The following is a 25,338-nucleotide window of genomic DNA, read 5'->3' as shown; positions in this document are numbered from 1 at the left end:
AAAAGTGGTTAGCCTTGGCTACGGGAAAGGCCGCATCGCACAGAAGAAACTCCTGCAGCTTCCTACCTACAGGCTCCTTGGATTATGGAAACCTCCTAGTAACACCTCAGGCAAAGAAAAGGTTCTTTGTCCAAAAACTCTAGCTGTGCCCTTCAGCTGAAAACTAGAACTGATTCTGAACCACATCTGCCCATCTTCGGTCTCTAGGACACAAGCCAGGCTGGTCTAATCTTGTAAGAACCAGCATCGGATGGCAGCAGTGCAGGGAGTTTGCCTTTCTCTTCAGGAATGCTCCCAGCCTTAATTGCTAGGACTGTTTAAAATAGTTTTGCTGGGCTTTTTTTTTTTTTATTGTTGTTGTTTGTTTGGGGTTTTGTTTGGTTGGTTTTTTGAGAGCGTATCAGCTCTGGCTGTCCTGGAACTTGATTTGTAAACCACACTGGCCTTCGAACTCACAGAGATCCACCTACGTCTGCCTCCAGGTGCTGGGATCAAGGGCAAGCACCACCACCTCCCAGCAACCATTTAATCTTAAGCCACCTGATTTATCCAAGTAAAGAAACATGACTACTCTTAAATTTGAACATGTAGTAGGAGGATTTAAAAGAATCCTTTCTTCAATACTTTGAGTTAAAAGAGCTCTGTTAACAAAATACACAAAACATCTGAAAATATAGAAGCCAGTAAAATTTTTCGAATCTTAAAAAGTTAATTTGGAAAACAGCTAACACTTCATTTAGTCTCTTCATGGTAACACTTTGGTAAATTCTTACCACACGGTGATGGTTGTTCAATTGATATCACTGTTATCTCCTACTGTGTGCCAGGAACGTTAATAACCAGAAGCAATCCCCCAACTCAGTGCAGAGCATATGAACTTCCTAAATGATCCAAGTATTGTACTGCCTGCTCATGATAGTCCTGCGGTAAACTGGCTGAAACAATAAATACAGTCTAGCTATAGTCTTTCTCATGTTACCTTCTGAAACCATGTAGCAAGTAGATATTCTAAAATTAGTTCTTTAGTTATCAAAACAGAAATCAAATGTCGGCTCGGGGATGGAGAGGTGGCCCTGCTGTACAGAGGGCCTACTGCTCTTGCAGAAGTCCTGGCTTCGGTTCCCAGCGTTCATGTCAGTCAGCTCAGAACTGCCTGGAACTCCACTCTCGACTCCCTCCGATCTCCATGGGCAACCGCATGCCTTTGGTGTGTATAAACTTATGAGGACACGTGCATATACCTGAAGAATAAATCCTTGAGACTGTTGACTTGTGTCAGAAGCCCCACGTCTGTAAGTGTGACTACATCCGTTGCTCTTATATCTGTGACGGGAACACACAGCAAAACCGACATGAGGAGTAAAGCATGGGTCTGTGGCGCTCGGAGAGTCTGGGTCCACCACGGTGGGGAAGGCGCCGTAAACAGCGGCGGCTTGTGGTAGGCGCTGCTCACGTCCCAGTGGCCTAGGAGGCAGAAAAGGGGCAGAACCAGCCCCTCTGCTGGCTTCTTGTTTCCCTTTTATTCCATCCACGCCCCCCGCACATGGGATGGTGCCATTCACGCTCAAGGTGGCTCTTGTCTCTCATGTCACCTTCTCTGAAAACACCCTTTCCCGACACACACAGAGGTGTGCCTCACCATCTTCTAATTCTCAGTCTAGCCAAGGTGACAGAAAAGGTCACCACGAAACATGACTTCAAATAATACTCGTACTTCTCGTTCTCAGCACACATCTTTTGGCTTGTTATTACCCATTAAAATCTGTATAAAAACATCAAAGTAAACTCATACCTTTTTTCTTTGTTCTGTCCCTCTTTCCTGCTGGATATTTATTCAATTGTGCAAGGAAGTATTTTTCTCAGAATGGGTCCTCTTTACTCAACACCACTTGAAGGAAGAGGCAATGGTCCTACTGTTAGCCCGTCCCCACTCTTTGTGTTTGCTGGAATCAGCATGCCAAAACATAACCAGCATCTGACGGAAATGCATACAGCTTAGTCCATGCAGCCTGCCTCCACTAACGAGGCAAGGGAGGTCCTGGAGAGTGGGCCGATTAGTAAGGGCTGGAGACGCAGCTTAGGAATGAAGCATTTGCCTAGCACATGGTTCACTACTGAGCAGAGAGAGAGAGAGAGAGAGAGAGAGGAAAACAAGGCAAGAAAGAGTTGGTTTAGAAAGATATTCTGGACCACAGTATAACTTTTCTGTTTGCTAAGAAATTTTACAGTTCTGCACTAATGAAATGTCCCCAAAGAATAAATTAAGGTACCACCTATGCAAGCTAACTTTAAAGTGGGTGTGAACTTTAAATGTTTCTGCCATGTGACGTTATAGAAAATCTAATAGAAATTTGTAGTCTCCACTTAGCTTCTATGACATTGACCCAGCTCCTTACTACTGCTCCTAAATCTCAAGCAACTTCCGTTCATGCTGATAAAGTCACAAACAGGGAGAAAAGACCCAGGGAAAGCGGCCACTCTTCAGGCTCAGTGCTGTTGGACCGCATGCAAAGGAGAGGGAGGCTCTCTGGGGCATTACATTATACTCATGTTCAGTGGCATCCTTGACCGCCAACTGCCGTGTGCCAGTAAATAATCCATCAGTTGTGATAGTCCAAAATGTCTCCAGTTACTGCTGAATATCCTCTAAGGCAGGGGAAATCATTCCTGGGTGGGAACAACTGCTTTATGCTCCGTGACCAAAGTGAAGGCCTCCGTCTACAATGGAGGCCAGGTGAATGCATTTCATAATTTACTAACTGAGCGAGAGATGCCTGTGTTAAGGTTAGAGGACTTTGGAATTAGACTCTAACTTTCCACCTTTTTGAGTCAGAGTCTCGCTTGTTTGCTGTGCATCCTACAAGAGCATTGCAGGCCCACGAGCTTCCTGATGACTCCATATCTGCCTTAGACATCTCCCCGTAGACAATGGGATTACAGGTGAGTGCCACATCGCTCAGCTCCTTTGCTTGGGTTCCGAGAAATGATGTCAGGTTGTCAGGCTTGCTATGCAAGCATTTGCACACTGAGCCATCCTGCTCCTCCTTCAGAAATGTTCCATGCCCCTTTCCCTAACATCCAATGTGGAAATCAAGGTTGGGTCCTAGTTATATCAATAGTTAAACTTTAGTAAGAATATCATGTATTCTATAGCTACTCTGAGTGTTTACTGCAGATTCTCCCCTTTGAAAATGAAAGTATCTTGAGTCAGTTTATGTCTAATTACAGATAAGCAGAAAACCCTGAACCCCCTGCTGGCTAGTTATTCCCCACAAACTCAGCTAGTCTAGTTACCCCACCCACTCACACTAAACATTTAGAGTAGAAAATTACTAACAGCCAGGCTTGTCTCATTAAAGTCGAATAAGGTAAAAAGATTATTATATACTGCTTTATTGATCAGTCTAGTGGCTCACTTAAAACACCGTTTGTACTGCCTATTGCCCAGCATAACTTCACTGTCTACCTGGAACAGGATGACCCGGAGAAACAGCTAGAACAATGGGTTGTTGCCCTGAACAGCCTGATCTCTAAAGCTGACTGCCGTGCGCAAACAAGGTCATGTTCCTGGTGAGCTGTAAGACAAACAGGGTGTGAAATGTAGAGATGAATCCATGCACGGTCTCCGTGTAAACACGGGTGAAGGAAAGAGGCAGAGGGAAGGCCTGGATGATAGCAGGGTTGACCTTCCTGATTCCTCAGCCAGTGAGGAAAGGGAGGGAGGGCCCTTCATGGTCAAAACCGTTTTCTGGGCTCCATCAGGGCACCCAGAGTCCCCCGTGACACCCGGCTTTGCAAAATTGTCTTAAGAACAGCTTCGCTTTGGCTCCTCAGAGTCTCTCCAGTTTCTCCATAGCCAGTGGGGGCCTTTGTTTCCCACCCTCTGCCTCCACAGAATTGACCTTATTAGGACGGTATCTATAGAGACGAGAGGCCCGTGGGGAAAACACTCTAAGTGGCGTCAGGTGGAGATATCCATCAGGCAGTTGCACATCTGGATTTACAGGAAGGAGATCCAGGGCGGAAATCCAGATGCAGGATCGTCTGTGGGTAGATGGGGTGGGAGCCACTGGCAGAGGGAACCACCATCTAGGGATGTCTACAGTTGAATGAAGGGTTAACACAGGCCTGCCAGGGAATAGAGAGAAGCAGCAAAGGACAAGAAGGGGGTCATGACCTAGGAGTCAGGACAGGAGACTGTCCTAAGATGCATTTGAGTCACAGAGACAGGAGAGACCTCTATGTCTTACTCGAGGACCTCTTAGACATGCAGGGGGAGGAGGGTCTGGTGCCCACTGATTGAACCAAAGCCTGCAGGAGATACCTGTGCGAGATGTGTGCCCTTAAATTCCATCTCGAAGCTCTGGTCCCCAGAACTTCAGCATAGGGTTCTACTTTGAAATAGTCTCCCAAAGGCAACCAGGTTAAACAGATCGTTAAGGTAGGTCCCAAGTCCCTTAAACTGCATTAAATAAGGAGGAATCTGGACATAGCACAGTGTGAACATAAGGATGGCTGGGTACGGGTCCAGCCTTCAGTGGGAGCCCCCTCAGCCAACTCTGTGATTTCACATTTTTTAAAGGTTTATTTTTATTTTATGTGTTTGGGTGTCTTGCCTGCTTGCATGTCTACCTACCATGTGTGCAGTGCCCTCAGAAGCCTTCTGGGTGTGGGGGATTTTCTGGAAGTAGAAGAATTGACAGTTGGGAGTAGTAATGTGAGTGCTGGGAGTGGAACCCAGATCTCTGGAAAAGCAGCAAGGGTTCTTAACCCCTGGGATAACTCTCGGGTGCAGCGCACCACGCCTGTCTGCGCTCTGTGCACTACCATACAGTTCGCCAGCTTCAGGCAAGGGGCTGGAGGTTGAAACACACAAAGACTCACAGAGAGACAGAGACACGAACCTCTAGTCACTGGTAAGAAGCCCTTTATTCAATAGTGCCACAGAGGCTTATATATACCCAACAGTCAGGTGGGCCAACAGGTGAAAACCTTATCCTCTGATCCTCAAGGCCAAGACAACACGTGCTCGTGAAGCAGAGCTGGTAAACAAGTTTGACACACCTTTCAGTAACTCAAATCAGAAGGAAAGTAAAGATCTCTAGCAGGGAAGAGCAGCTGGAGGCCAGGACTCCAAATGGTCCCAACACTTGGGTCCCCGATTTCACGCTTTCAGCCTCCAGAAATTTGGAACAATCAGTATCTGATGTTTAGTCACCCCGTTGTGGTACTTTCCTTATGACAGTCCCAGAAAACACATACAAGTGTTATTCCAAAACTCTCCTGGGACCTGCCCAACAGCCACTGCCTCACTATTTGGGGGCAAAATTTAGCCTGTGGCTGTGTGTATCCCTTTAAAGGACTTGGGTGGCAAGGACAGGTTGGCTGAAGCGCTCGCGTGCCTGAGGCTGGACACAGTGGACTCTGGAGAAGAATGGACCCCTACTCATACCCTGAGTTGGTCGGTTACACCTACAAATGGCAGCAAAGATGAACTGTCAGGGCGATTCTTCCGACTAATTTACTTCTACTCTTTAATAAAGCCAACTTGATCTCTTATTCCCCCAAAAATGTTTACCTTCATACTACCATTTTTTTTTCTTAAAAATAAACTAACATATTTCTTTACTTAGACATAAATGCTAAGCCAAGCCAGGTGTGGTGGCCCACACCTTTAATCCCAGCACTAAGGAAGCAAGTTGTGAGTTTGAGGCTCTTGTGTTCTTCACAGTAAATTCCAGGACAGCCAGGCTAGGTAGAGAGAACCTTTCTCAGAACAAAACAAAACCCAATAAGTAAATAAAATAAAAATAAACAAAGAAATAAAAAAATATGCAATGGTTTATTCTTACTGTTGCCTTAACTGGGTTTAGAATCACCATGGAAACTGCTTTGGGTGTGTCTTTGAGGACATCTCCAGAAGGGTTTAGCTGAAAAGGGTAGACTCGTCCTGCATATGGGTGGGACCATCCCAGGGGCTGAAGTCCTAGGATATCCGTCTGCTTCCCGACTGTAGATATAGCATGGTCACCTGCCTTCTGAGCCCTGATGACCTGTGCCACCTCAAGCCGTCAGCCAAAATATCCTCCTCCCTTCAATTGCTTCTTTTTAGTATTTTTATTTTCAGGAGGAAGGAAGAAGCTTTAGTTCCCCAAGCAGGTCTTGGATAGTTGACTGTGGGCTTGCTGTGTCTGGTCACTTCAAGCAGCAAAACAGAACTCTAGAGACATGCTGATGGCATCTTTCCCAAGACCTGTTAGCTCCATGCCTAGAGTCTTTCTTCACTCTCTCCCGCGTTCCTACCCCTAAACCTCAGTCTTACCATGTCTCCTAAACTAGGCTCGCCACGTTTCCGGGGCATGAACACGCCATCTTTCATGCAGTTTGCTTCACCTTCATCCTGCTTTTCTTTGCAAGAAACAAACATTTTTGGCTCAAATAACATAATGGCAGCGAGGAAGGATGCCCTGGTCTCCCTGTTGGGTTCTTGTCCTGTGTTCCCTTGTTGGAATCCCCTGTGGTCTTTCCTTCTTGTGGCCTGGAGCCGTCAGGTTTCTGATGAATGGACACAGCCACTGTGCTCTTGGTGGCTCCTACCTGAGCACCTGGTTGTGAACCACAGCAGACGTGAAACTAGCACACTGACCTGGAACAGGAGTGCACGGTGACCATCTGTGCCTCGGGGATTACATCTGCCCAGCTGGTTACAATCATTGCCGCCTCCTAAATAACAAACCAGCACACTGAGCCCGTTAGTATTTTGGTACTAAACTATATCTACCTAATACAATAAATTAATATTGAACTGACTCCCGAGTTTCTACCAGAAGCCAGTGTTCTCTTCACTTTTCAGGAGTTTCGACTGCTCCCACCAGGTGATGTTTTGCTCAATTAATTTTCTGTTTGACTCCGGTTTCAGCATGAGCCACGCTGAAAGGTAAATTCTCTGCCAGCTGCGTGCTGCTTCTAATGTTTATTTTCTGGCTAATGTCAATTTTCCAGAGCAGCTACAGGATAAATGAAAACTTTGCTTTGCAAGTGTTACATCCTGTTCAATTTGTCTCTAAAGGAAATGGGATGAGATGTGGCGCTTTTTCTTTTAAGAACAGGGGAATAAACGATGAAAGAGACCAGACATGTGACAGAAATGTGACTTCTTACCTGACTGAGAAATCATTTTGATTTATAATTCTTTTGAAACAAAAGTTTTATTCTTAAAGTTCCTTAAAAGTATTACCATCACCATCACTACTATCACCACCATAATCGTCACCACCATCACCACCACCACCATAATCACCATCATCAGCACCACCACCATCATCACCATCACCACCATAATCACCATCACCATCACCACCACCATAATCACCATCACCACCACCACCACCATAATCACCATCACCACCACCATAATCACCATCACCACCACCACCACCATAATCACCATCACCACCACCATAATCACCATCACCACCACCACCACCATAATCACCATCACCATCACCACCACCACCATAATCACCATCATCACCACCACCACCACCACCATAATCACCATCACCACCACCATCATCACCATCACCACCACCACCATAATCACCATCACTACCACCACCACCATAATCACCATCACCAACATCATGATCACCACCACCACCACCATCACCATCACCATAGTGCTTGCACACATGTGCCACAACAAAGACAACAATGTGAAGGCCATTCCTTCCTGCGTAGGCTGTGGGGTATCACTGCTCCTGTGTTCTTTACAAGCTGAAGACGCTTCCTGGTCTTTTAAGACTCTTTGCTTCTACCATTCCCGTGTGTTCTTCCAGCTCATTACTAAAAACCCTTCATTAAAAGCCAAGCCACCTAATTAAGAATCACTTAAAGTGTTTCGAGTTAATTGGGCAACTATTTAGGGAAAATGAATGTTTTGTTTCACTACGGGTGAAAATAGAACCCTCCTGCATTAACACAAAGCTTCCCTTCCCCTGGGTTCACCCTGCGTCGGAGCCCCGACTCTGCTTGTGCCCTAGCTCATTTCCGGTTGGATAGCAGGATACACAGGAGTGAGAAATTTATGAAGGACGTGGATTATTTCTGTTCATGATTTTGGAGGCTGGGAAGTCCAAAACTGGTGACCGCCTCGGGTGAGGATCCTCTGTTGCTCCCATTCTTGGTGGACAGTAAGAGGCCAGAGGGCCTCTGGGAGAGGGCTGCACCACAGAGGGAAGGGCTGGCTCACTTCACGGATCTTTTCCCTGCCAGCTCCCAGGAATCCAGGCAATCAGCTGATTCTCCAGCCACCGCGGGAAATATCCTTAGGCTGCTCATTGCTCAGAGCAACTGTATTTTAATATCTTGGTGAAATTTGTCCTACACACAAATTTCAGGATCTCCAGGCTGGTGAGATGGCTCAAAGGATAAATGTGCTCATTTTTTACAAAGCCTAAAGACCTGAGTTGTATCCCTGGAACCCACATAGTGGAAGGGGAGAAATGATATCTAAAAGCTGTCCACACAGTAAGTAAATTGATCGTATTTATTCTTTTATTAAAAAAATGTATGTACGGATATTTTACCTGCATGGATGTCTGTGAACCACATGTCTGCCAGGGCTCCCAGAGGTCAGAAGAGGACCCTGGATTTCCTGTGACTGGAGTTAGAGATGGTTGTAAGCTGCCATATGGGTGCTTGGGAATTGAAGAGTCTGGACCATCTTGATGGGCCCCATGACTGCACAGGGAAGCCCCACATTCAACAGTCCGTGATGACTGCGCAGGGAAGCCCCACATTCAACAGTCCGTGATGCTGAGACATGGACGCAGAGCTGGGTGGCAGAACTGGGTCCCGGTAGCATCACACCCAGCCTACAGCCGTCTTTATTGCTTCTTGCTTTACTCCCCTACCAAATAAGGTCCCCATTCTCTCACCTCCTGCTGCCCAGTTCACTAGCTCCCCAGTTACCCTGTCTGGGGGAGCGCCTCTGACAATCCGACCGGCATCTCTTCTGGAATTCCTCGAGATTAAATTTTCATTTCGCAATGCTTGGGGAGAAGCAGCAGAATCAGCAACGAATCACCCAGCACTCTCCGTGAATGTGTGAGTCAGCACACTTGGTTTCTTCTTTACCTTGTTATTTTCCATTATCTTTCCTACTATTTTACTTTTGACTTTTCTTGGTGTTTTCTTCACAGTTTCTTCAATTTTATTATCACCAAGAACGGAAGAAGAAGAAAAGAATTTTTTTTTTTTTTTTTTTTTTTTTGAGACAGGATTTCTTTGTGTAACATTCCTGGCTATCCTGAACTTGCTTTGTAGACCAGGCTGGTTTCAAACTCACAGAGATCTGCTTGTCCTCTGCCTTTCTAGTGCTTCTGTTACTCCTCTTATTGATCTTTTTGTTGTTAGGATTTACTTTCTGGATAGACGTATAACAAGCACTCTGTCTTTCCAAATGGACCCTACTTGCAGGTAAGGTTTTTATTCACACTGTGGTCCTGACAGCATCCAACACTTAAGCCCAAGGCCCATCCTTAATGGGTCCTTATTAACCAAAGTCATCTTTCCAGGGCACTAGTGAAGTCATAAGTACCTTTGCCTGTAAAATAAATCAGTTTTTTATGTGTTAAGAGATCTAGGGTGTGTATGTGGGGGAATTTCAAGCATGATGTGAAAAGTTTAAATTATGATTGGAGTTTTCCATGCCAATGTACGTCTAGACAGTCACAGCAAACATACAGATGTATTTTATTCAAGTTGCTGAATTATTGATCGATAACGTTTTAGAAACCACTCAGTCCTTTTGAGGCACACAGAAAGCTTCTAGAGGTAAGGAAAGTATTCAGCAATAAAAACAACAATGGGAACACATCTGTTTTTCAGAATGTTGTCACAAATACATTATAGTCCATAAGGATCTGCAGCCAGTTTTATTTGAATTAGACTTCAGTGTCATGAGAATAACCTGAGGGTTTTTGTTTGCAGGCTGCTCTCTTTGACATGGTTGTTTGGGTCAGCAGACTGCCTCAGTATGTCAGAAAACAGCTTTGAAAGCACTGGTTTAGTAACTCGACATGGAACAGAATTTAGACAATGGTGTAAGTCAGTAAGTACATGTTGAATAATCTCTTAAGTGTACAAACTAACCATGCTGTCATACATGGCTCATTTTGTTGCAATTGGTGCTAATTAGAACCTAAGGTAAAAAATTTTAACAACATGACCTCTCAAAATGGACTACCTACCTATATATTTAAATTACACCAATTAAAAGCAAATCATTGGTAAAGAAAGGAAACTAAGCCAAAGATAACACAGTATCAATGGATAAAAGGCAGAATTTATTTCAGAAGATGATAGCATGTTTCTTCATAAGCATCAGAGTGCATTTGTTGTCCATTATGAAAACTTCTAATGGTACACTCCCCCTAAACTCTGCTAAGTAATCCATACCAAATAAGGATGCACTGGCCAGTTTGAATGTCAACTTGAAGCAGCTAGAGTCATTTGGGAAGAGGGAACGCCAACTGAGAAAATACTCTCGCCAGATAGGCCCGTGGGCAGGATTGTGGTGCATTTTCTTGATTGATAAAGATATGTGAGGGCCCAGTTCACTGTGGGTGGTGCCACCCCTGGGCTGGTGGTCCTGGGTCCTGGGTGCTACAAGAAAGCAGGCTGAGCAAGCCATGGGGGGGGGTAGTCAGCGAGTGTCACTCCTTCATGGCCTCTGCATCAGTTCGTGCCCTGACATCTCTGTATGATGCACAACAAATTGTAAGGTGAAATAAGTCCTTTTCTCCCCAAGTTGCTTATGGTCACAATGTTTTATCACAGCAACAGAAGCCCTGAGACAAAGGGATCGCCTTTGGAAAAGAGCATCTCTTTGTAATTAACATGCTTTCTAAAGTAAGCAAAAGTAGCTTTAACAAGAGCTCATTTGGGGGGGACATTCTCATTGGGCACTTTCACAGGAAGCAAACCCCAGAAAAACTAAGTACTAAGTGAATAAAATAAGCCAACATTATTATGGCATTTAGAATCAGAACTACTTTCCCAAATAATTGAGGTAGTGCAGTGCACAGTAAAACCACAAGGGTAATTTTAAAAAGTTGTCTCAAGGACTGATGCCTTAGACGTAAAATCTAATGCAGAAGATAGGTAATGCACCATTTTTGTTTGTTTGTTTGGTTGGTTTTGTCAAGACAGAGTTTCTCTGTGTAGCCCTGGCTGTCCTGGAACTCCCTCTGTAGACCAGGCTGGCCTCAAACTCACAGAAGTCCATCTGCCTCCTGAGCGCTGGGGTTAAAGGCGTGTGCCAACACCACTCGGCTGGGAAGGCATCTTCTGAAGGGTCTAGCGACAACAGTGTGACACTCTGATGGAAATGAGAGCGACACGCTCAGAAAGGCACTTTCGTCAGCTGGAGGCAAAACCCCGTGAGGGTTTGGCCTATTGCCTTCCAGAGCCCTCACAGCTTGTTGGCTGAAATGGGTCATGAAAAGCAATATGCAACCTCGGTGTCGGTGCTCTGAACCGTGATAACAGAATACAGCAATGTGTAGTTTTTCTTTTATGGTCTTTGTTATAAACAAGTAGCTAGTCCTAGAAACAGTTTTAAAGCAGGTAAGCATAGGAGTGAGCTAAGCTGGGGGTCCCAGATTGTTTCAGGGTTATGCACTCCCACACCCTCTGATAATAATGTATGCGTGCATTGTTTCCTTCAGCAAGGCCACACCTCTTATGCCTCCCAAACTGGGCTACCAACTGAAAACAAAGTATTCAAATGCTGGGGAGTTCGAGGGGCACCCATCTTAAACCAGCATGCCCTACACCGCACCGCTCATGGGGTTACACACACCCCCATCTTTGACTGATGGCACACATTTCCTACTCCTGGTAACAAATGCAAGGTTTACATGTGTTTGCAGTGCATCTGACTGCGAAGAATGGCAGGGCCTATCTGGCTTGAACTGGTTTTTGGGTGCTGCACAGTGTAATGGCTATTCCTGGCTGTCAGTTTGGCTATATCTGGAATGAACTATAATGCTTGCTTTGAAGGGGGTGAATCCACTTCTAGTGCGGATCTCGAGGTGGGAAGACATGTCTATCATGTGGGCCATACCTTCTGCCGGAAGTCTGTAAAAGGACATGGAAGGAAGGCTTTGCTTTCTCCTGCTTACCCTTGCCTTCACTGAAATTGGAGTTCACTTCAGGAGTCCGTCATATACTGAAGACTGGACGAGACACCTAGCCTTGTGGGACTGAGTAACTAGTAGATTAAGATTTTCTGTTTACAGGCTTCATTGTTGGATTAGATGAACTGCAGCCTGTAAGTCATTCCAACAAATTCTCTGTGTGTGTGTGTGTGTGCGCGCGCGCGTTTGTGTATGCATCTTCATTCCATAAGTTCTATGACTCTGGAGAACCCTAATACACACAGTAAAGCAAAACTCTGTCCTCTAGTAACCTTTCAGGGAGACTCCCCTATTTATCATCTTCTTATACCTATGCTTAACTGGGTGTGAATATGAATAATATCAGACGCATTATGGGAAGAGTCATGTGCAGGAAGAGAAATTATTATATAACATCACCCATCAATCAAAACAGAAAACCATCTAAACCACAGCTCTTAGAAACCAGCCCCCCCTCCCCCAAGACCCCCAGAGTATCATTGCCTCCTGTGGCCCTCTATCAATCTTCACAGTGTACTTTGCTCCACATAAAATTATCTTGCTTCTTTTGCAAGTCGGTATGGATCCTTATTTTTTATTCTTTGGCTAGAGGCTAAGAACCTGGAAGCACCTGGCCCATGCCCCGAACACTAGTGACATTTCCACAGGCTGCACATTTTGTGGCAGTAGATGTTATTTGCATACTGAATTGACTTAAAGAGTTGAAATACTTCTCTACAAAGGAGTCTAGTCTCCATTTCTTTCCCCACACAGAAAAAGGATGCTAACTCTCTCTGAACACCCACGCCTCAGTTTATAGCGCTGATAACTGGAAGGCCCTGGTGTGTAGGGTCATATATTATATAGACTCATATGTATACATTATATGGTGGCCAGACTCTCAGGCCATAGTTTGCACCTGGGCTCACAGAAGGCGGTCACCTAGCCTTTCCAGACAAATCTAACAAAGGGTCAGGATATGCAAATGATGCTCTGCTCCTTCTTTGTAATTTGGAGGATGCCTGGGATAGAGATGTTAATGCAGCTTACATGACAGAGCAGGCATACAGAGCAGGAAGATAGGAAGACGTGGCAAAATGGGCATAGAAAGGTGTGGACATGACCAGAGTCATTCTCCTGGTTACCTAGGAAACAGAATGCTAATAAATTTCCTCTCAGTTTACGTTTTGGTATAAAAGCTGTTTGGAATAAATGCAGGTGGATTTTCAGAATGTGAATGCAGGATTTCATGAGGGATCACTGAGAATCTCCCTCCTGATGAAGTTATGTGAGTTGTGTCTTTAATTCCACACCTCCCCTCCGGTCCGGAGAAATAATTTATGGTCTGGGCTGGCACTGGACCCCGACACTATTGTACTTTAAAAGCACGGACAAGCATATGGAGTACTTGGGGAGAAAGTTCACTTGTAGTCAGAGAAATGATTTTTCACAACCGTCAATCACAAAAGGCTCTAATTCTGGGTCGGTAATCTTGAAATGTCAGATTTAAAATTTATTTTTTCCAAGTATCTTTAAAGTACTGTTTTAGGTAACTATGTTCTCTAAGTATGGTGAGTTTGCATATAGGTTTACCAGAGGTAAAGCCCTAAGTCCTAGGAGTCAAGGAGTTTTCGTATGCTTTCACAAAGTGCCAGCTATCAAAGTAATCTTTTTATTTATTTTTTCCATTCAAATATTTACACTTCCTTCCCTCCTCCCAATCCCCTCCCGATCCCCCACACCCCTTCCTCCCTCCCCTTCCCTGCATGAGAGAGGGCAGGGAACCCTGCCCTGTGGGAAGTCCAAGGCCCTCCCCCTACATCCAGGCCTAGGGAGCTGTGCATCCATATAGGCTAGGGTCCCAAAAAAGCCAGAACATGCAATAAAAACAAGTCCCAGTGCCTTTATCAATGGCTTTTCAGTCAGCCCCCATTGTCAGCCACAATCAGAGAGTCCGGTTTGATCACATGTTCATTCAGACCCGGCCCAGCTGGATTTGGTGAGCTCCCATTAGAACAGGCACACTGCCTCAGCTGGTGGACCAACCCCTAATCTTCACAGAGGTGGAGCTCGCAAAACTTTTCTCCTTCTCTCCCCTCAGTCTGCTCCCCCCACCCCCCGCCTTCCCTTCCCCCACCCCCCATGGGCTCCTCAGAGAGGGTGTGGGGAGTCATCACCTCCTTGAACCTGACCAAGGCCCTCCCCCGTGTCTAAACTGAGCAATTTCTCTCTTCATAGGAAAGAAATGGGTGCCAAAAAGCCAGTTCAGATACTAGGGACAGATCCTGAACCCACCATCAGTAGCCTCCTAAACTGCCCAACCCGATACCTGCTTTCAGGGGGTCTAGTTCGGTCCTATGCAGGTTCAGCAGCTGTCAGTGCGGAGCTGGTGAGCTCACTAGCTCGGGTCAGCTGTTTCTGTGGGTTTCCCCATCGTGGTCTTGACCCCTTTGTTCGTATTATCTCTCCTCCCCCTCTTCGACTGGACTTTTAATATCAACTAGCAGTTTTCTTTCCTGTCCTCTGATGTCAAGCAAACAAATCTGAAATTTCAAAACATCCCTCATTTACTGAAAATTAGAGAAAATCTTCTTAGAGGAAAAAAAAAATACTGCTTGGAGACACAGTGGCTTTGTTTCCAGATCACTGCAGCACAGTAAAAACGTCCTGAGTCTCTCCCAGGTAAAAGTGATGTTTCTGCAAGATAGTAGCTTAATACACAAGGTACTGTGTCTAATAAAACATCATGCACATGTGAAGGTACTTCATTCTTAGAAATTCTAGAAACTTTTAGCATACTGTGGAAAGATGGGAATGGCTCCAGGGCAGGGCTCATGCCCCCAGTTCATGGACAACACAAAACAAATGCAATAGTGTTTTGGATTTTTGTTCTAGAATGCTTTGTCTGGGCATTTATTTTCTAAATCTTATAGGTCTTCTGCTTATATATTACGGAGCCAGGGCTCATGCCCCCAGTTCATGGACAACACAAAACAAATGCAATAGTGTTTTGGATTTTTGTTCTAGAATGCTTTGTCTGGGCATTTATTTTCTAAATCTTATAGGTCTTCTGCTTATATATTACGGAGCCAGGGCTCATGCCCCCAGTTCATGGACAACACAAAACAAATGCAATAGTGTTTTGGATTTTTGTTCTAGAATGCTTTGTCTGGGCATTTATTTTCTAAATCTTATAGGTCTTCTGCTTATATATTACGGTCTCTGGGTGTGTGAATATGTGTATCTAAGTCTGTTTCTTGTGCTTTTTTTTTTTGGTTCCTTTCAGCTTGTCTTTATCATTAATATTTTTAGGCACCTGTGTTTTAATGAAAGAAAGGTTGTGAATTTGGGTGGGTGGGGAGGCAGTGAGGACCTGGGAGGGGTTGAGGAGGCAATTAGAATATATTGTATGAAAAAAATCTTTCAATAAAAAAACTAAAAATAATTAAAGGAAAATGGTGATAGCATTGGCTCAAATGAGACTGGAATAACCTTCAGTTAGTAAAAATGCAGTATCATTAAACTTCAAAAATGAGGTATACATGTTATCTGTTTGCTGCCACAAGGCATGCTACGGAATGACACACTGGCTCAACAATTCATTGCGTTTTCAGATTGGTTTAGCTGGACAACTATTATTAAAATGCTACTCAAATGCTGTCTAGAAAACTGGCCTAAGTTTTCACTCAGTACTTAACCTTATAACTTACTGTTTTCCAATAATTTCTTGTACCTTCTAGATTATTTGGCTTGGGATTATTAGGAATATTTCCTAACACGAGTTCTCTGCTGATGCAAAATTCCCAATCAAGCCAAATCACAACAAACCAAATTAAAGGATATCCAGGTTTAATGGGATTTCTGCGCTTTCGGGTGGCCCTGAGGGGAACTGGGAAGATGCCAACACGACCAATGGGGGGGGGGGCATAAAGGGACTCTCCCAGGAGCAACTTAAGTAGACTGGGGGAGTGGGCAAGGTTGTGGCGAGCACAGGGGCACCAGACTTATGGGGACACTGGACAATTTTAGGATGCTTAGCACTCTGACACCTAGGAGCATTAGGTGTTCACTCACTGAGAACTCTGTAGGAGAGGTCAGTGAGGAAACGGGATAGCAGGGTCTGTAGTCTACGGCTTATAAGCCCTTTTTGAGGACTTAAGCTTCTGAGTGAAAAGGGACTTCAATCTAGGATATGGTGGGCTGTGACGGATTCTGAGAGCCCCGCTCTGGCTACCCTACTAGGGATGAGTTACGGTAAGCAGAGATTGAAGACAGCAATCTGAGAGAACTCTTAAGAGCACGGGTGAGGGTAAGGCAGTATGAATCACGAGAAGTGGCATTTTGGATTATTTCGAAGGTAATTAGCAAACAGCATTTCCTGGTGGGTTGGATATGGGCTGTGGGAATAAAGAATCAATGGCAAGGGCTGGAGAGATGGCTCAGAGGGTAAGAGCACTGGCTGCTCTTCCAGAGGTCCCGAGTTCAATTCCCAGCAACCACATGGTGGCTCACAACCATCTGTAATGAGATCTGGTGCCTTCCTTGCCAGCAGTACATTGTATGCTTAATAAATAAATAAATCAAAAAAAAAAAACTAAAAAAAAAAAAAAAAAGAATCAATGGCAAGGTTGTTTGGTGTAAGCTGCTGGAAGAATTATGTTGTCACCAGCCAATGAAAGACTGAAAAAGAGCACATGAGGGAGCGTTAGTTCAGTGTTGGCTATGGTTTCTGGTGGTTTCCTAGGTTGTGACAGGTGGGTCTCATGGTGGTGTTCCAGGCGGGGCACAGAACCTGAAAAGGTTGCCACTGAATAGGAAGGGAACCTAAAGCAAGCACAGAGACAGAAACAATGCCTGGCACTGGTTAAAGGGCCTTCCAGAGGGAATGAGCGGCAGTACGGAAATGGAAAGAATCTCAGGCTCCTCTCAGGAGATTAAATGCCCTGAAGTGAGGGAAAGGATAGCAGGCTAATTACTTTGTGAAAGACAGATAAAAACAAGCAAATTATAAACATAATTTAAAGATAGAATTTATTCTCTGATGGTTTAGTCATGCAAACTGTACATAAAAGAAAATAGTACAGTTTGTGTAACATTGCAAATATAAGGACTCAAAATGCTAGGTACAGAAGTAGTGTGACATTCTGGAAGTCAAAATGGATTTTTTTTTTTGTGTTTATACAACTAATAATGATTTTTATTTGCTGAGTACAGACTGATTTACAATGAGCGTTGTCAACCGTGGTAAGTTCGTTAACCATTACATGACTTCTCACATCTATGTACTTCTACTTTACAGTTGCAAGAACCTGTTACCAAAGAACTGAAGCGTTCACAAACCGGAAGAGGAAAGCAAAATGTTGTCGGGGTGCAGAGAGTGAGACACGGGGGCTTCGAGCCACCTTACCCATCTACAACAGAAAGAGCTTGCCTGGAGAACCGTGTGCTGTGCCTTTGAGAGCAATTCCTTAGCATGACCACGACAAAACCATGGCTGAAACTGATGACTTTAAATATGAGATCAGGCTGGAAGTAACAGACACAAATACAACCAGCAACCAAAATGCTCTCGTTTTTAATAAACCAAGTAATAAAATTCCTATTATCTTCATACTTAAAAGTTCTGAAATGTGATTTATATAATTTGCATGTTTCCCAGTCTGGAACTTAGGCAGGTGGGATGGAGATTCCCCTGACCTCAAGGGCACTCCATACAGGCTTTGGAAACGTCAGTCTCATTAAGAGACGGCCCCGAGACCGTAGCGATAGTGTAGTACGGATGCAGGACAGACTACACAGCTTAGTATAAACACATTACAGGTATTTACAGAATGGAATCCTGCTTCAACGCCAGAAGTTGCTACTGGGTAGGACTCAACTATTTTACAAAGTTTTCTTACACACATCTACTACTTCTTTATTTTTATGTTTAACAATTTAGTCTATTTAAAATATTGTACTGTATTTTAACGTAACTGCAGAATAAAAATAGATAATGGCACATTAGAAAACTCAGTATTCCACAGACGACTGGACGTGAGCAAAGTGTAACTACAACCGTCTCATCAGAACAAGCTGCTTCATGGAATGTTAGTTACCCAAGCCTGCACAGCAATGGCGTCTCAAATGCGGTCATCTACTGCCAGCATCACACTGAAGGCATCGTTAAACATTCAAGCAAAGATTGCTGGCATAAACTATTGGAAGATGCACACACATACCCGCACACACACACACACATACACTCATTCTCACTCACATTCCCACATTATAATTACATTGTTCTAAAGATAGATACTGATTTTTTTCCACGAGAAACATTATCAAAATTGGCTACTAAAAGATGACAGTGCTTTCACAAGAATAAGTACAAGTTAGCTCGCAAGTACAAGTACAACAATGGGGGAAACAGTCTTAAAATTTCTAAGTCGTAATTTTAGGCTTTTCTGGCAACCACATCATACTTCATTATGCATAAACTTCTCACATTGCTACCTGAAATCTGCAAAACAAAACAAAACAAACCACACTCAACAACAGAAACTCAAACAAAACAAACCCCAAAATGACAAGAGCAAATTTTAAAAATTACTAGACATCTGATAACCCTGTATCATACATTATATAATTTCATAGTTTTCAGTCTCAAGAACACAGGTTTAAAATACTGAATTTAAGACTTAAAAAATCAAGTCATTTTTGAAATGCTCAAGATTCCAAAATTTTTGTCTACTTAATCTTACAACATTGCAGGGTGGTGGATGACTCTGGCCAGTTTAAGAATGTGCATAAAGCACTAAGTGTCTCACCAAACTTCCACTCACTTAGAAAAGGGTTTCGGATATTCTTCCTTTTGCATAATGTGCAAAATAAAAGGCAAAAAGATTAAAAGGAACTCTCTGTCTTTTCTTCCCTAGTGCCTTACAATGTTGTTCCTATTACAAAGTCAATAGGGACTCTGCAGAACTTTGGTATAAATGATAACAAGACAACATCACAGCTCAGGGTGAAGGAAGGAGTGGGCAAAGAAACGGAAGTGGGAGGAGTGATTTAGTTAACACTCCCATTTATTAAAACACCACTAAACCAAAGTGAAATAAACCACAATGGATTATGATACAATTTACACATTGAGCACAGAAAAATTAAAAAAATCTAACAATATTTATAAAAAAAGCAAAATCAGTCTTCCAGAGACTAAAATCTTGTTCAGTCTGATCGTCTGCTGCTACCCCAACTCTAGAGCCAAATACAACTTCAAGTAAAAAAAGGAAAAAAAAAGAAAGAAAGAAAGAAAGAAATTTACAACCACAGATTTCGCATAAATGCAAACTGGTCTTTCCTTGATTTCCCTTTGAAGTCACTCATCAGTATCTAGAGCTGCTGCACGGAGGGTCTTTAATCAACTTCCTGAGGGCTGTGGCTGAGAGGAAGGAGGCATAACCATCTGGGAAAGCGCGGGCTCCGTGCTCTGGTCCGCCATCTGGGTGAGGACTGCAGAAGCCCCAGCTTCCACCTTTGAGGTTGAGCTGACTCCATTGGACGTGCTGACAGAGCTGTGCTGGATTGCTTCTGTGTGGGGGCTGCTGGGCACGGAGAGGTCTTCTGAACTGTCATCTTTATCAGCGGCTGAGTAGAAAAACGAAAACCCATTTTTTTTTTTTTTTAACAGTATCGACAAAAACCCATTACTGAGTTGAGTCCACACAGAGCTGGAAGGCGTTTTATAGTACTGTTACTCAGGGGGCTGCACAACCGAAATAAAGTGAACATGGCTCCAGTCAGAAAGTAGGCAACTGTGTGTGCAACAGGCCAAACGAAGGCAGAGCATCATCACACTTGCTAAACAGGGTCAGAGAAATGAGGCAGAGCCAGGTGGGTGCTGCATGTATTTAATCTCAGCACTCAGGAGGTAGAAGCAGACAGATCTCTGAGATCAAGGCCAATCTGGGTTATATAATGAGACCCTATCAAAAACAAATGAAACAATAACAAAAAAAGAGGCATCTCTGTTCCATATATCTGTAATCCCATGACACTCCAGAGGCAGCAACAGAAGGATTGCAAGTTTGAGGACAACCTGGGTTCTAGTCCAGCATGGGCTACAGAGCAAGACCTGGTCTTAATACCACAAGAAAGAGAGGCTAGGGTCTGGACCAAAGCTGCTCACATAAGCATGTACTGAGCAACACATCTGACAAAACTAGGCTTCCTGCCTACCTGTCACCTGATTAAAAGACAAAAAACAATTTATAACCACATGCACAAGCGAGATGAATCTTACAACTTTTATTTTTGATTATTCCCTCTGCATTTACCAGACTGTATTTTTCTCTACCTAAATTTTCATCTACTGCAGTCATGAATGATTAGAACACCTGAGTTTAATGATGCATACATATGAGAATAAGTAATATTCAAAGGTTAAATGTCACCAGCTGTTAGAGCGATACAAATTAACTGGGATTCAAATGCATATCCATACAAAATCTAAGATACTAAAACAGAAGAAGCACTCAGGAAAGGGCATTCTAAGTATCTGTGGAAACAAATTTAGAATAGTTAGACTTGAACAACAAATCTCTTACATCTTTTTTTTAGTAGACTAGGATTTTATTCGGTGAAAAATCTGATATTCAACAGAGATAGACATGTGTTAAACCTACAAGTTCTAGATGCGACGCTGACACACGTTCACTGGGAACTTGTCAATGACACTGCTCATTCCTCTTTCACATGTATCACTCTTGGGATTTCTTTAATCTGCTCCTCGAGTCCTAGATTTATCACAGTGGAATATAATCCCTACAGCTTAGTTTTGTTTGCTGCTATACAACATAAAATATCACCACACTAGACACATTCTTTTCATTTTTCCTTCCTTCTTTTAGGTTTTTGAAACAGGGTCTTACAATGAAGCCCAGAATTGCCTTAAACTCATGGCCAATCCTCTTGCCTCGGTGTTTTAGGTACAGGGATTACAGGTGTGTGCTGACATGCCCAACTTGCCCAACTTGGATGCTTTCTTTTTTTGGACTTGTTTTTCCTGCCATTAAAAATAAGTTTTAGTTAAGTGTTTTAGAAAGTAAATATGAGAATGCAGACCAGCCAACTGATGGACCTATTTTCTGTTGACAATAGAATGTAAGGGAACAATTACCCCATGATTTGTCATGGACAGTGGGTACCTTATAGAGGGAGAAATACTTGGCAAGTATAATGAGAATAAATAAAATTCCTTTTTGATCATTTTCTGAAATAGAGAAGTTCTTACAGAATTTGTACATCAGCCTCAAATCCATGTATTTTTAAAAAGCTGAATTTAAAATTTGTGAGATGCAATTCTATCTTTTCCATAATGTGCTGTAAATGTAAACATGTTTCCCTGAACCAAATCTGACTTCAAACTGCAATTAAAAAAAAAAAAACTCAATCAGAAATCTTAAAAAAAAATACAAGAATCAGAAAACATACTCTAGGCAAAAATAAATACTGTAACACTTATAATTCTATTCCACCAATGTTAACAGTGACAGTTTAAAGAAAACACTGACAATAACAATTCAAGTGGAGAAAATATCAAAAAGCTGTTATCTCCCTATTATTCTTCATCAAAACAACAAGCTAAATCTACATGCTAGATTCTAGAAAAACATCAATCTCAAAGACAGGGAGGCTGATTGGTGATATGAGAAAATATAAAAGTATATGTGAGAATGACTCAAAATCAAAGTTAAAGGAGTGTGTATCTATAGACTCACAGAATAGGTTAAAGAACATCTTTAGGCAGTACAAAGAATTAACAGTTATATATTCGGTAATTATAACTTGTGTCTATAAAATACCTTTGCAACATATTATATCTGAACCTATGTCTAGTTTCAGCAGCTGAGGGGAAAAATGAACAAAATAATCAAAAATACTAGAAAGATGCATATGCTGCTCTCAGAGAACCACTTTTAGTTTAAATAAGATGTTTGAAATTCAACCCCTCTCCCTCTTTGATGTGTTTGAGCGGATAGAAGCCAGAAAATATTTCTGGGAGTTGGTTCTCTCCTCTCTTGTCTGTTATGTGTATACAGACTAGCTGGCTCTTACCAGCTGCACCAGCCTTCTGGTGTGGTCTCAGGGACGGAACTCGAGCTGTCAGGCCTGCACAGCACACACTCTGCCTGCTCAGCCACTCTGTAAGCCTGGTAATCCAAGCTTTACCTAAGTTCCCTACCTATGTTCATACACATAGTCAATAATAAAATTTGCTGATATTCAATTCGGGCTCAACAAGCTTCCTTCCAATTACAATTATACAGACAATAATATAATTTAAATTATACATGCTCATATCCTAGAGAATATGAATTCATGCCAATAAGATATAATAACTTAAGTATTAAAAGTGCATTGTGATTTTTTTTTTTAAGTCGGGTTTGATATTATTTAACAATTAGGGTGCTCAATACACAGTTTTCCCATAACTGAGGGGTTTCTTGGGATGTGGTACAGAACTTTCATTACTGAATCTTGGTTAGGCAATATTTCAACTGCTTAGCACTGCTACTTTTACCTAAAAGATACATAATAACATTAAGTTTCATTAAACCTATAGCATTCTTTCACAAATATTTTAAAAGACTTAGCTGGCAGTGTAGCGCACACTGATATTGTGTGCTACATTCAGAGTGTAGAATTTATTTCTTCAAGATCTATTTGCCTAATCTCTGTTACCTTGATGACAGACATTAGACTTATATCAAAATTTAAAACAGAATTTTAAGCCAGACACATTAAATTAAAGGTGGCACATGCCTTTAATCCCAGCACTCGGGAGGCAGAGGCAGGTGTATCTCTACTAGTTTGAGGCCAGCCTCAAACTGGTTTATATATAAACAGGTTTATAGAGAAAGTTCTAGGACATTCAGGGCTACATACATAGAGAAAATCTACCTTGAAAAGAAACAAAACCCAAACCAAACAAAAACAAAAAAACTCGTTTACATTTATTTATTGTCTACATAATTAAAAGAGTTGAGATTATCCAATCAGTAATAAAATATTTTAAAACTGTAGATTATTTTCAATTAAGTACAACGTAAGAGTTAATTTCCTTCTAATTTTACAAAATCATTCACATAGTTCCTTGTAAACCATCAAAATCCAATGCAGCTTTCTTGTTGAAGAAAATCGTGTACGCATAATGTTGAACTCAGTAGCAACTATGGGAAATTATGCTCTTAAGTCAGATGGGAACCGTAATGGCCTCATCCCTACAGCAATCACAGTTAATACAAATCCCAACCATAGTTCTGTATGGTTCCAATTTACTCCACAATGTGTTTCACTGTCCTGTCAAAATGACTGGATATCAAATAACAGAGATTTATATGTTCAAAACAGACAAAAATCAGTATTCTAAATATATATGGCAAATGAGAGTAGCTATGTCTACTGAATCTCTTAAATTAAAAAATATTGCTCATTTTGATGAAACTGCTTACAATTGACTACAAGTAAAGATGGTAGCCATTAAGTTTTATTGTAAGTACCTGAGGAACTGTTTGCATCCAATACAAAATGTTTCCTTCTTTTGAATTACTGACATAGGCAAATTAAAATGAAGTGGATACATATGGTTGAAACAATCTTCACATTTACCAATATCCTGAAATACCACTAAATCATAAAAACGGAAGGCCGTGGGTTATGTATTATAAATGTTGCCTAATGCATTCCCAGCTCTGTTATTTGTTACAAATTTGTGTGTGACGGACAAAATTGGCTATTTACTCAGGAGTAACAGCTGGTTCCAAACTGTGCATCCTGCCAAGGAGGAGGGCATTAGAGAAAGGAGAAGGCACAATTAACCTCTACAAAGCTGGAAACAGAAGACTCTCACTGGCGGTGGTGGGGGCATAAAGGAAATTTATAAGCAAATAATTCCAGTGCTGTTCTGTTTTAGCATTTTTATGACTAATGTGACAGTACCACATAAAAACTCACAACCATACACTGTCCAATGCTCACATTATCTGAAAAAGAACAATAGAATACGATACTATAAATGGAGAGTATATGGTTGAATGAAGACAGCAGACTAAAACAATTCTCATCATGACTAAATGGGACAGGAAAGGAAAAACTGTTTGGCTCTGTCAATTCAAGACAAAGTGTTATTAACCTGTGACAATAAACGACCACTGATAGTAAAGAGTGTACTTAAAAAAATGTGTAGCTGACCAACTGTGATTCATAATGCCTAGAAAAAGCTAGAGGTAGGAAACTTTTCTTCCCAGCGCAGACTAAAATAATCTTGCAGAAACTGCTATTTAATTTAAGCACTAGAACTGCAGCCTGCATGTTTTACTGGTAGCTCTGCTCACTCTGGCAGTCTGTCCCTGATGCAGCCTAAGCTGTAGGTAACGGAGCATTACTCACCGTGATAGCCAGACTTCTTCTGCATGGCGGTGACAGGGCAATCTTTATGAGCCAGGAGAAGCTGTTTCAGCTGTGCCACTTCATTTCTCAGCAGGGTGACTTCGCTCTGGAGAAGAAACAACTCCTGTACTTACCATCAATAGATACAACATATTTTACTACTTAAAAGAAGTGAGACTTAAGGTATGAAACTGGATCTTTTTGGCAGAACAATAAGGGACATATGCCATTTAAGTAAATTTAATCAATATATATACATCAGTTTTGTGTTTTAGCATTTATACAAACATTTCTAGTTTAAACAACTGAAGTCATGTCAACACCACAACTGTGCACTCTAGCTCACCACCGCCACGGGAACCTCATGCACTATAGGTCACTCACTGAAGATCTTGATTTCACAAATATCATATGCTCTTCTGATTATCTCAAGACTTGAAAATGTCAGTAATTAGGATGAATTTTCAATGACTTCATTTAAAAATGGAAAGTTTTCATTTTAAAAATGGAAAGTTCATTCTGGAAATACAATTAAGCAGGTTTGTAGTTTAGAAACAAAGAAAATACACTTATTCAAGAATCATGAATCACTAAGCCTAACTGCTGAGCATTATCCTGGGCACTAGAACCAATGGAAGTGGACATACTGTCAATGGAGGTGGATATACTGTTAAATATATTTGCTGCCTGTGATACTGACACTGAAATTTAAATGTCATGTCCA

General features: G+C 42.3%; 1 protein-coding gene across 3 annotated transcripts in view; it reads right to left on the bottom strand.

Moving 5' to 3' along the window:
- Window positions 1–17,196: 17,196 nt before the first annotated feature.
- Window positions 17,197–25,338, bottom strand: part of Atf2 (activating transcription factor 2) — an 81,186-nt gene continuing 73,044 nt past the window's right edge. For all 3 annotated transcript variants that reach the window (XM_038337073.2, XM_038337072.2, XM_038337074.2), the window contains 2 exons: window positions 24,615–24,720; window positions 17,197–19,811 (listed from right to left, as the gene is read on the bottom strand). In XM_038337073.2, coding sequence (XP_038193001.1) covers window positions 19,585–19,811; window positions 24,615–24,720 — 333 coding nt within the window. In that variant the 3' untranslated portion in view covers window positions 17,197–19,584. The remainder of the gene's footprint in view (window positions 19,812–24,614; window positions 24,721–25,338) is intronic.

The sequence above is a fragment of the Arvicola amphibius genome, chromosome 7, assembly GCF_903992535.2.
Source record: "Arvicola amphibius chromosome 7, mArvAmp1.2, whole genome shotgun sequence".
Lineage (NCBI taxonomy): Eukaryota > Metazoa > Chordata > Mammalia > Rodentia > Cricetidae > Arvicola > Arvicola amphibius.
Note: the sequence above shows the minus strand (reverse complement) of the source record. Positions and strands in the feature narration are given on the sequence as shown.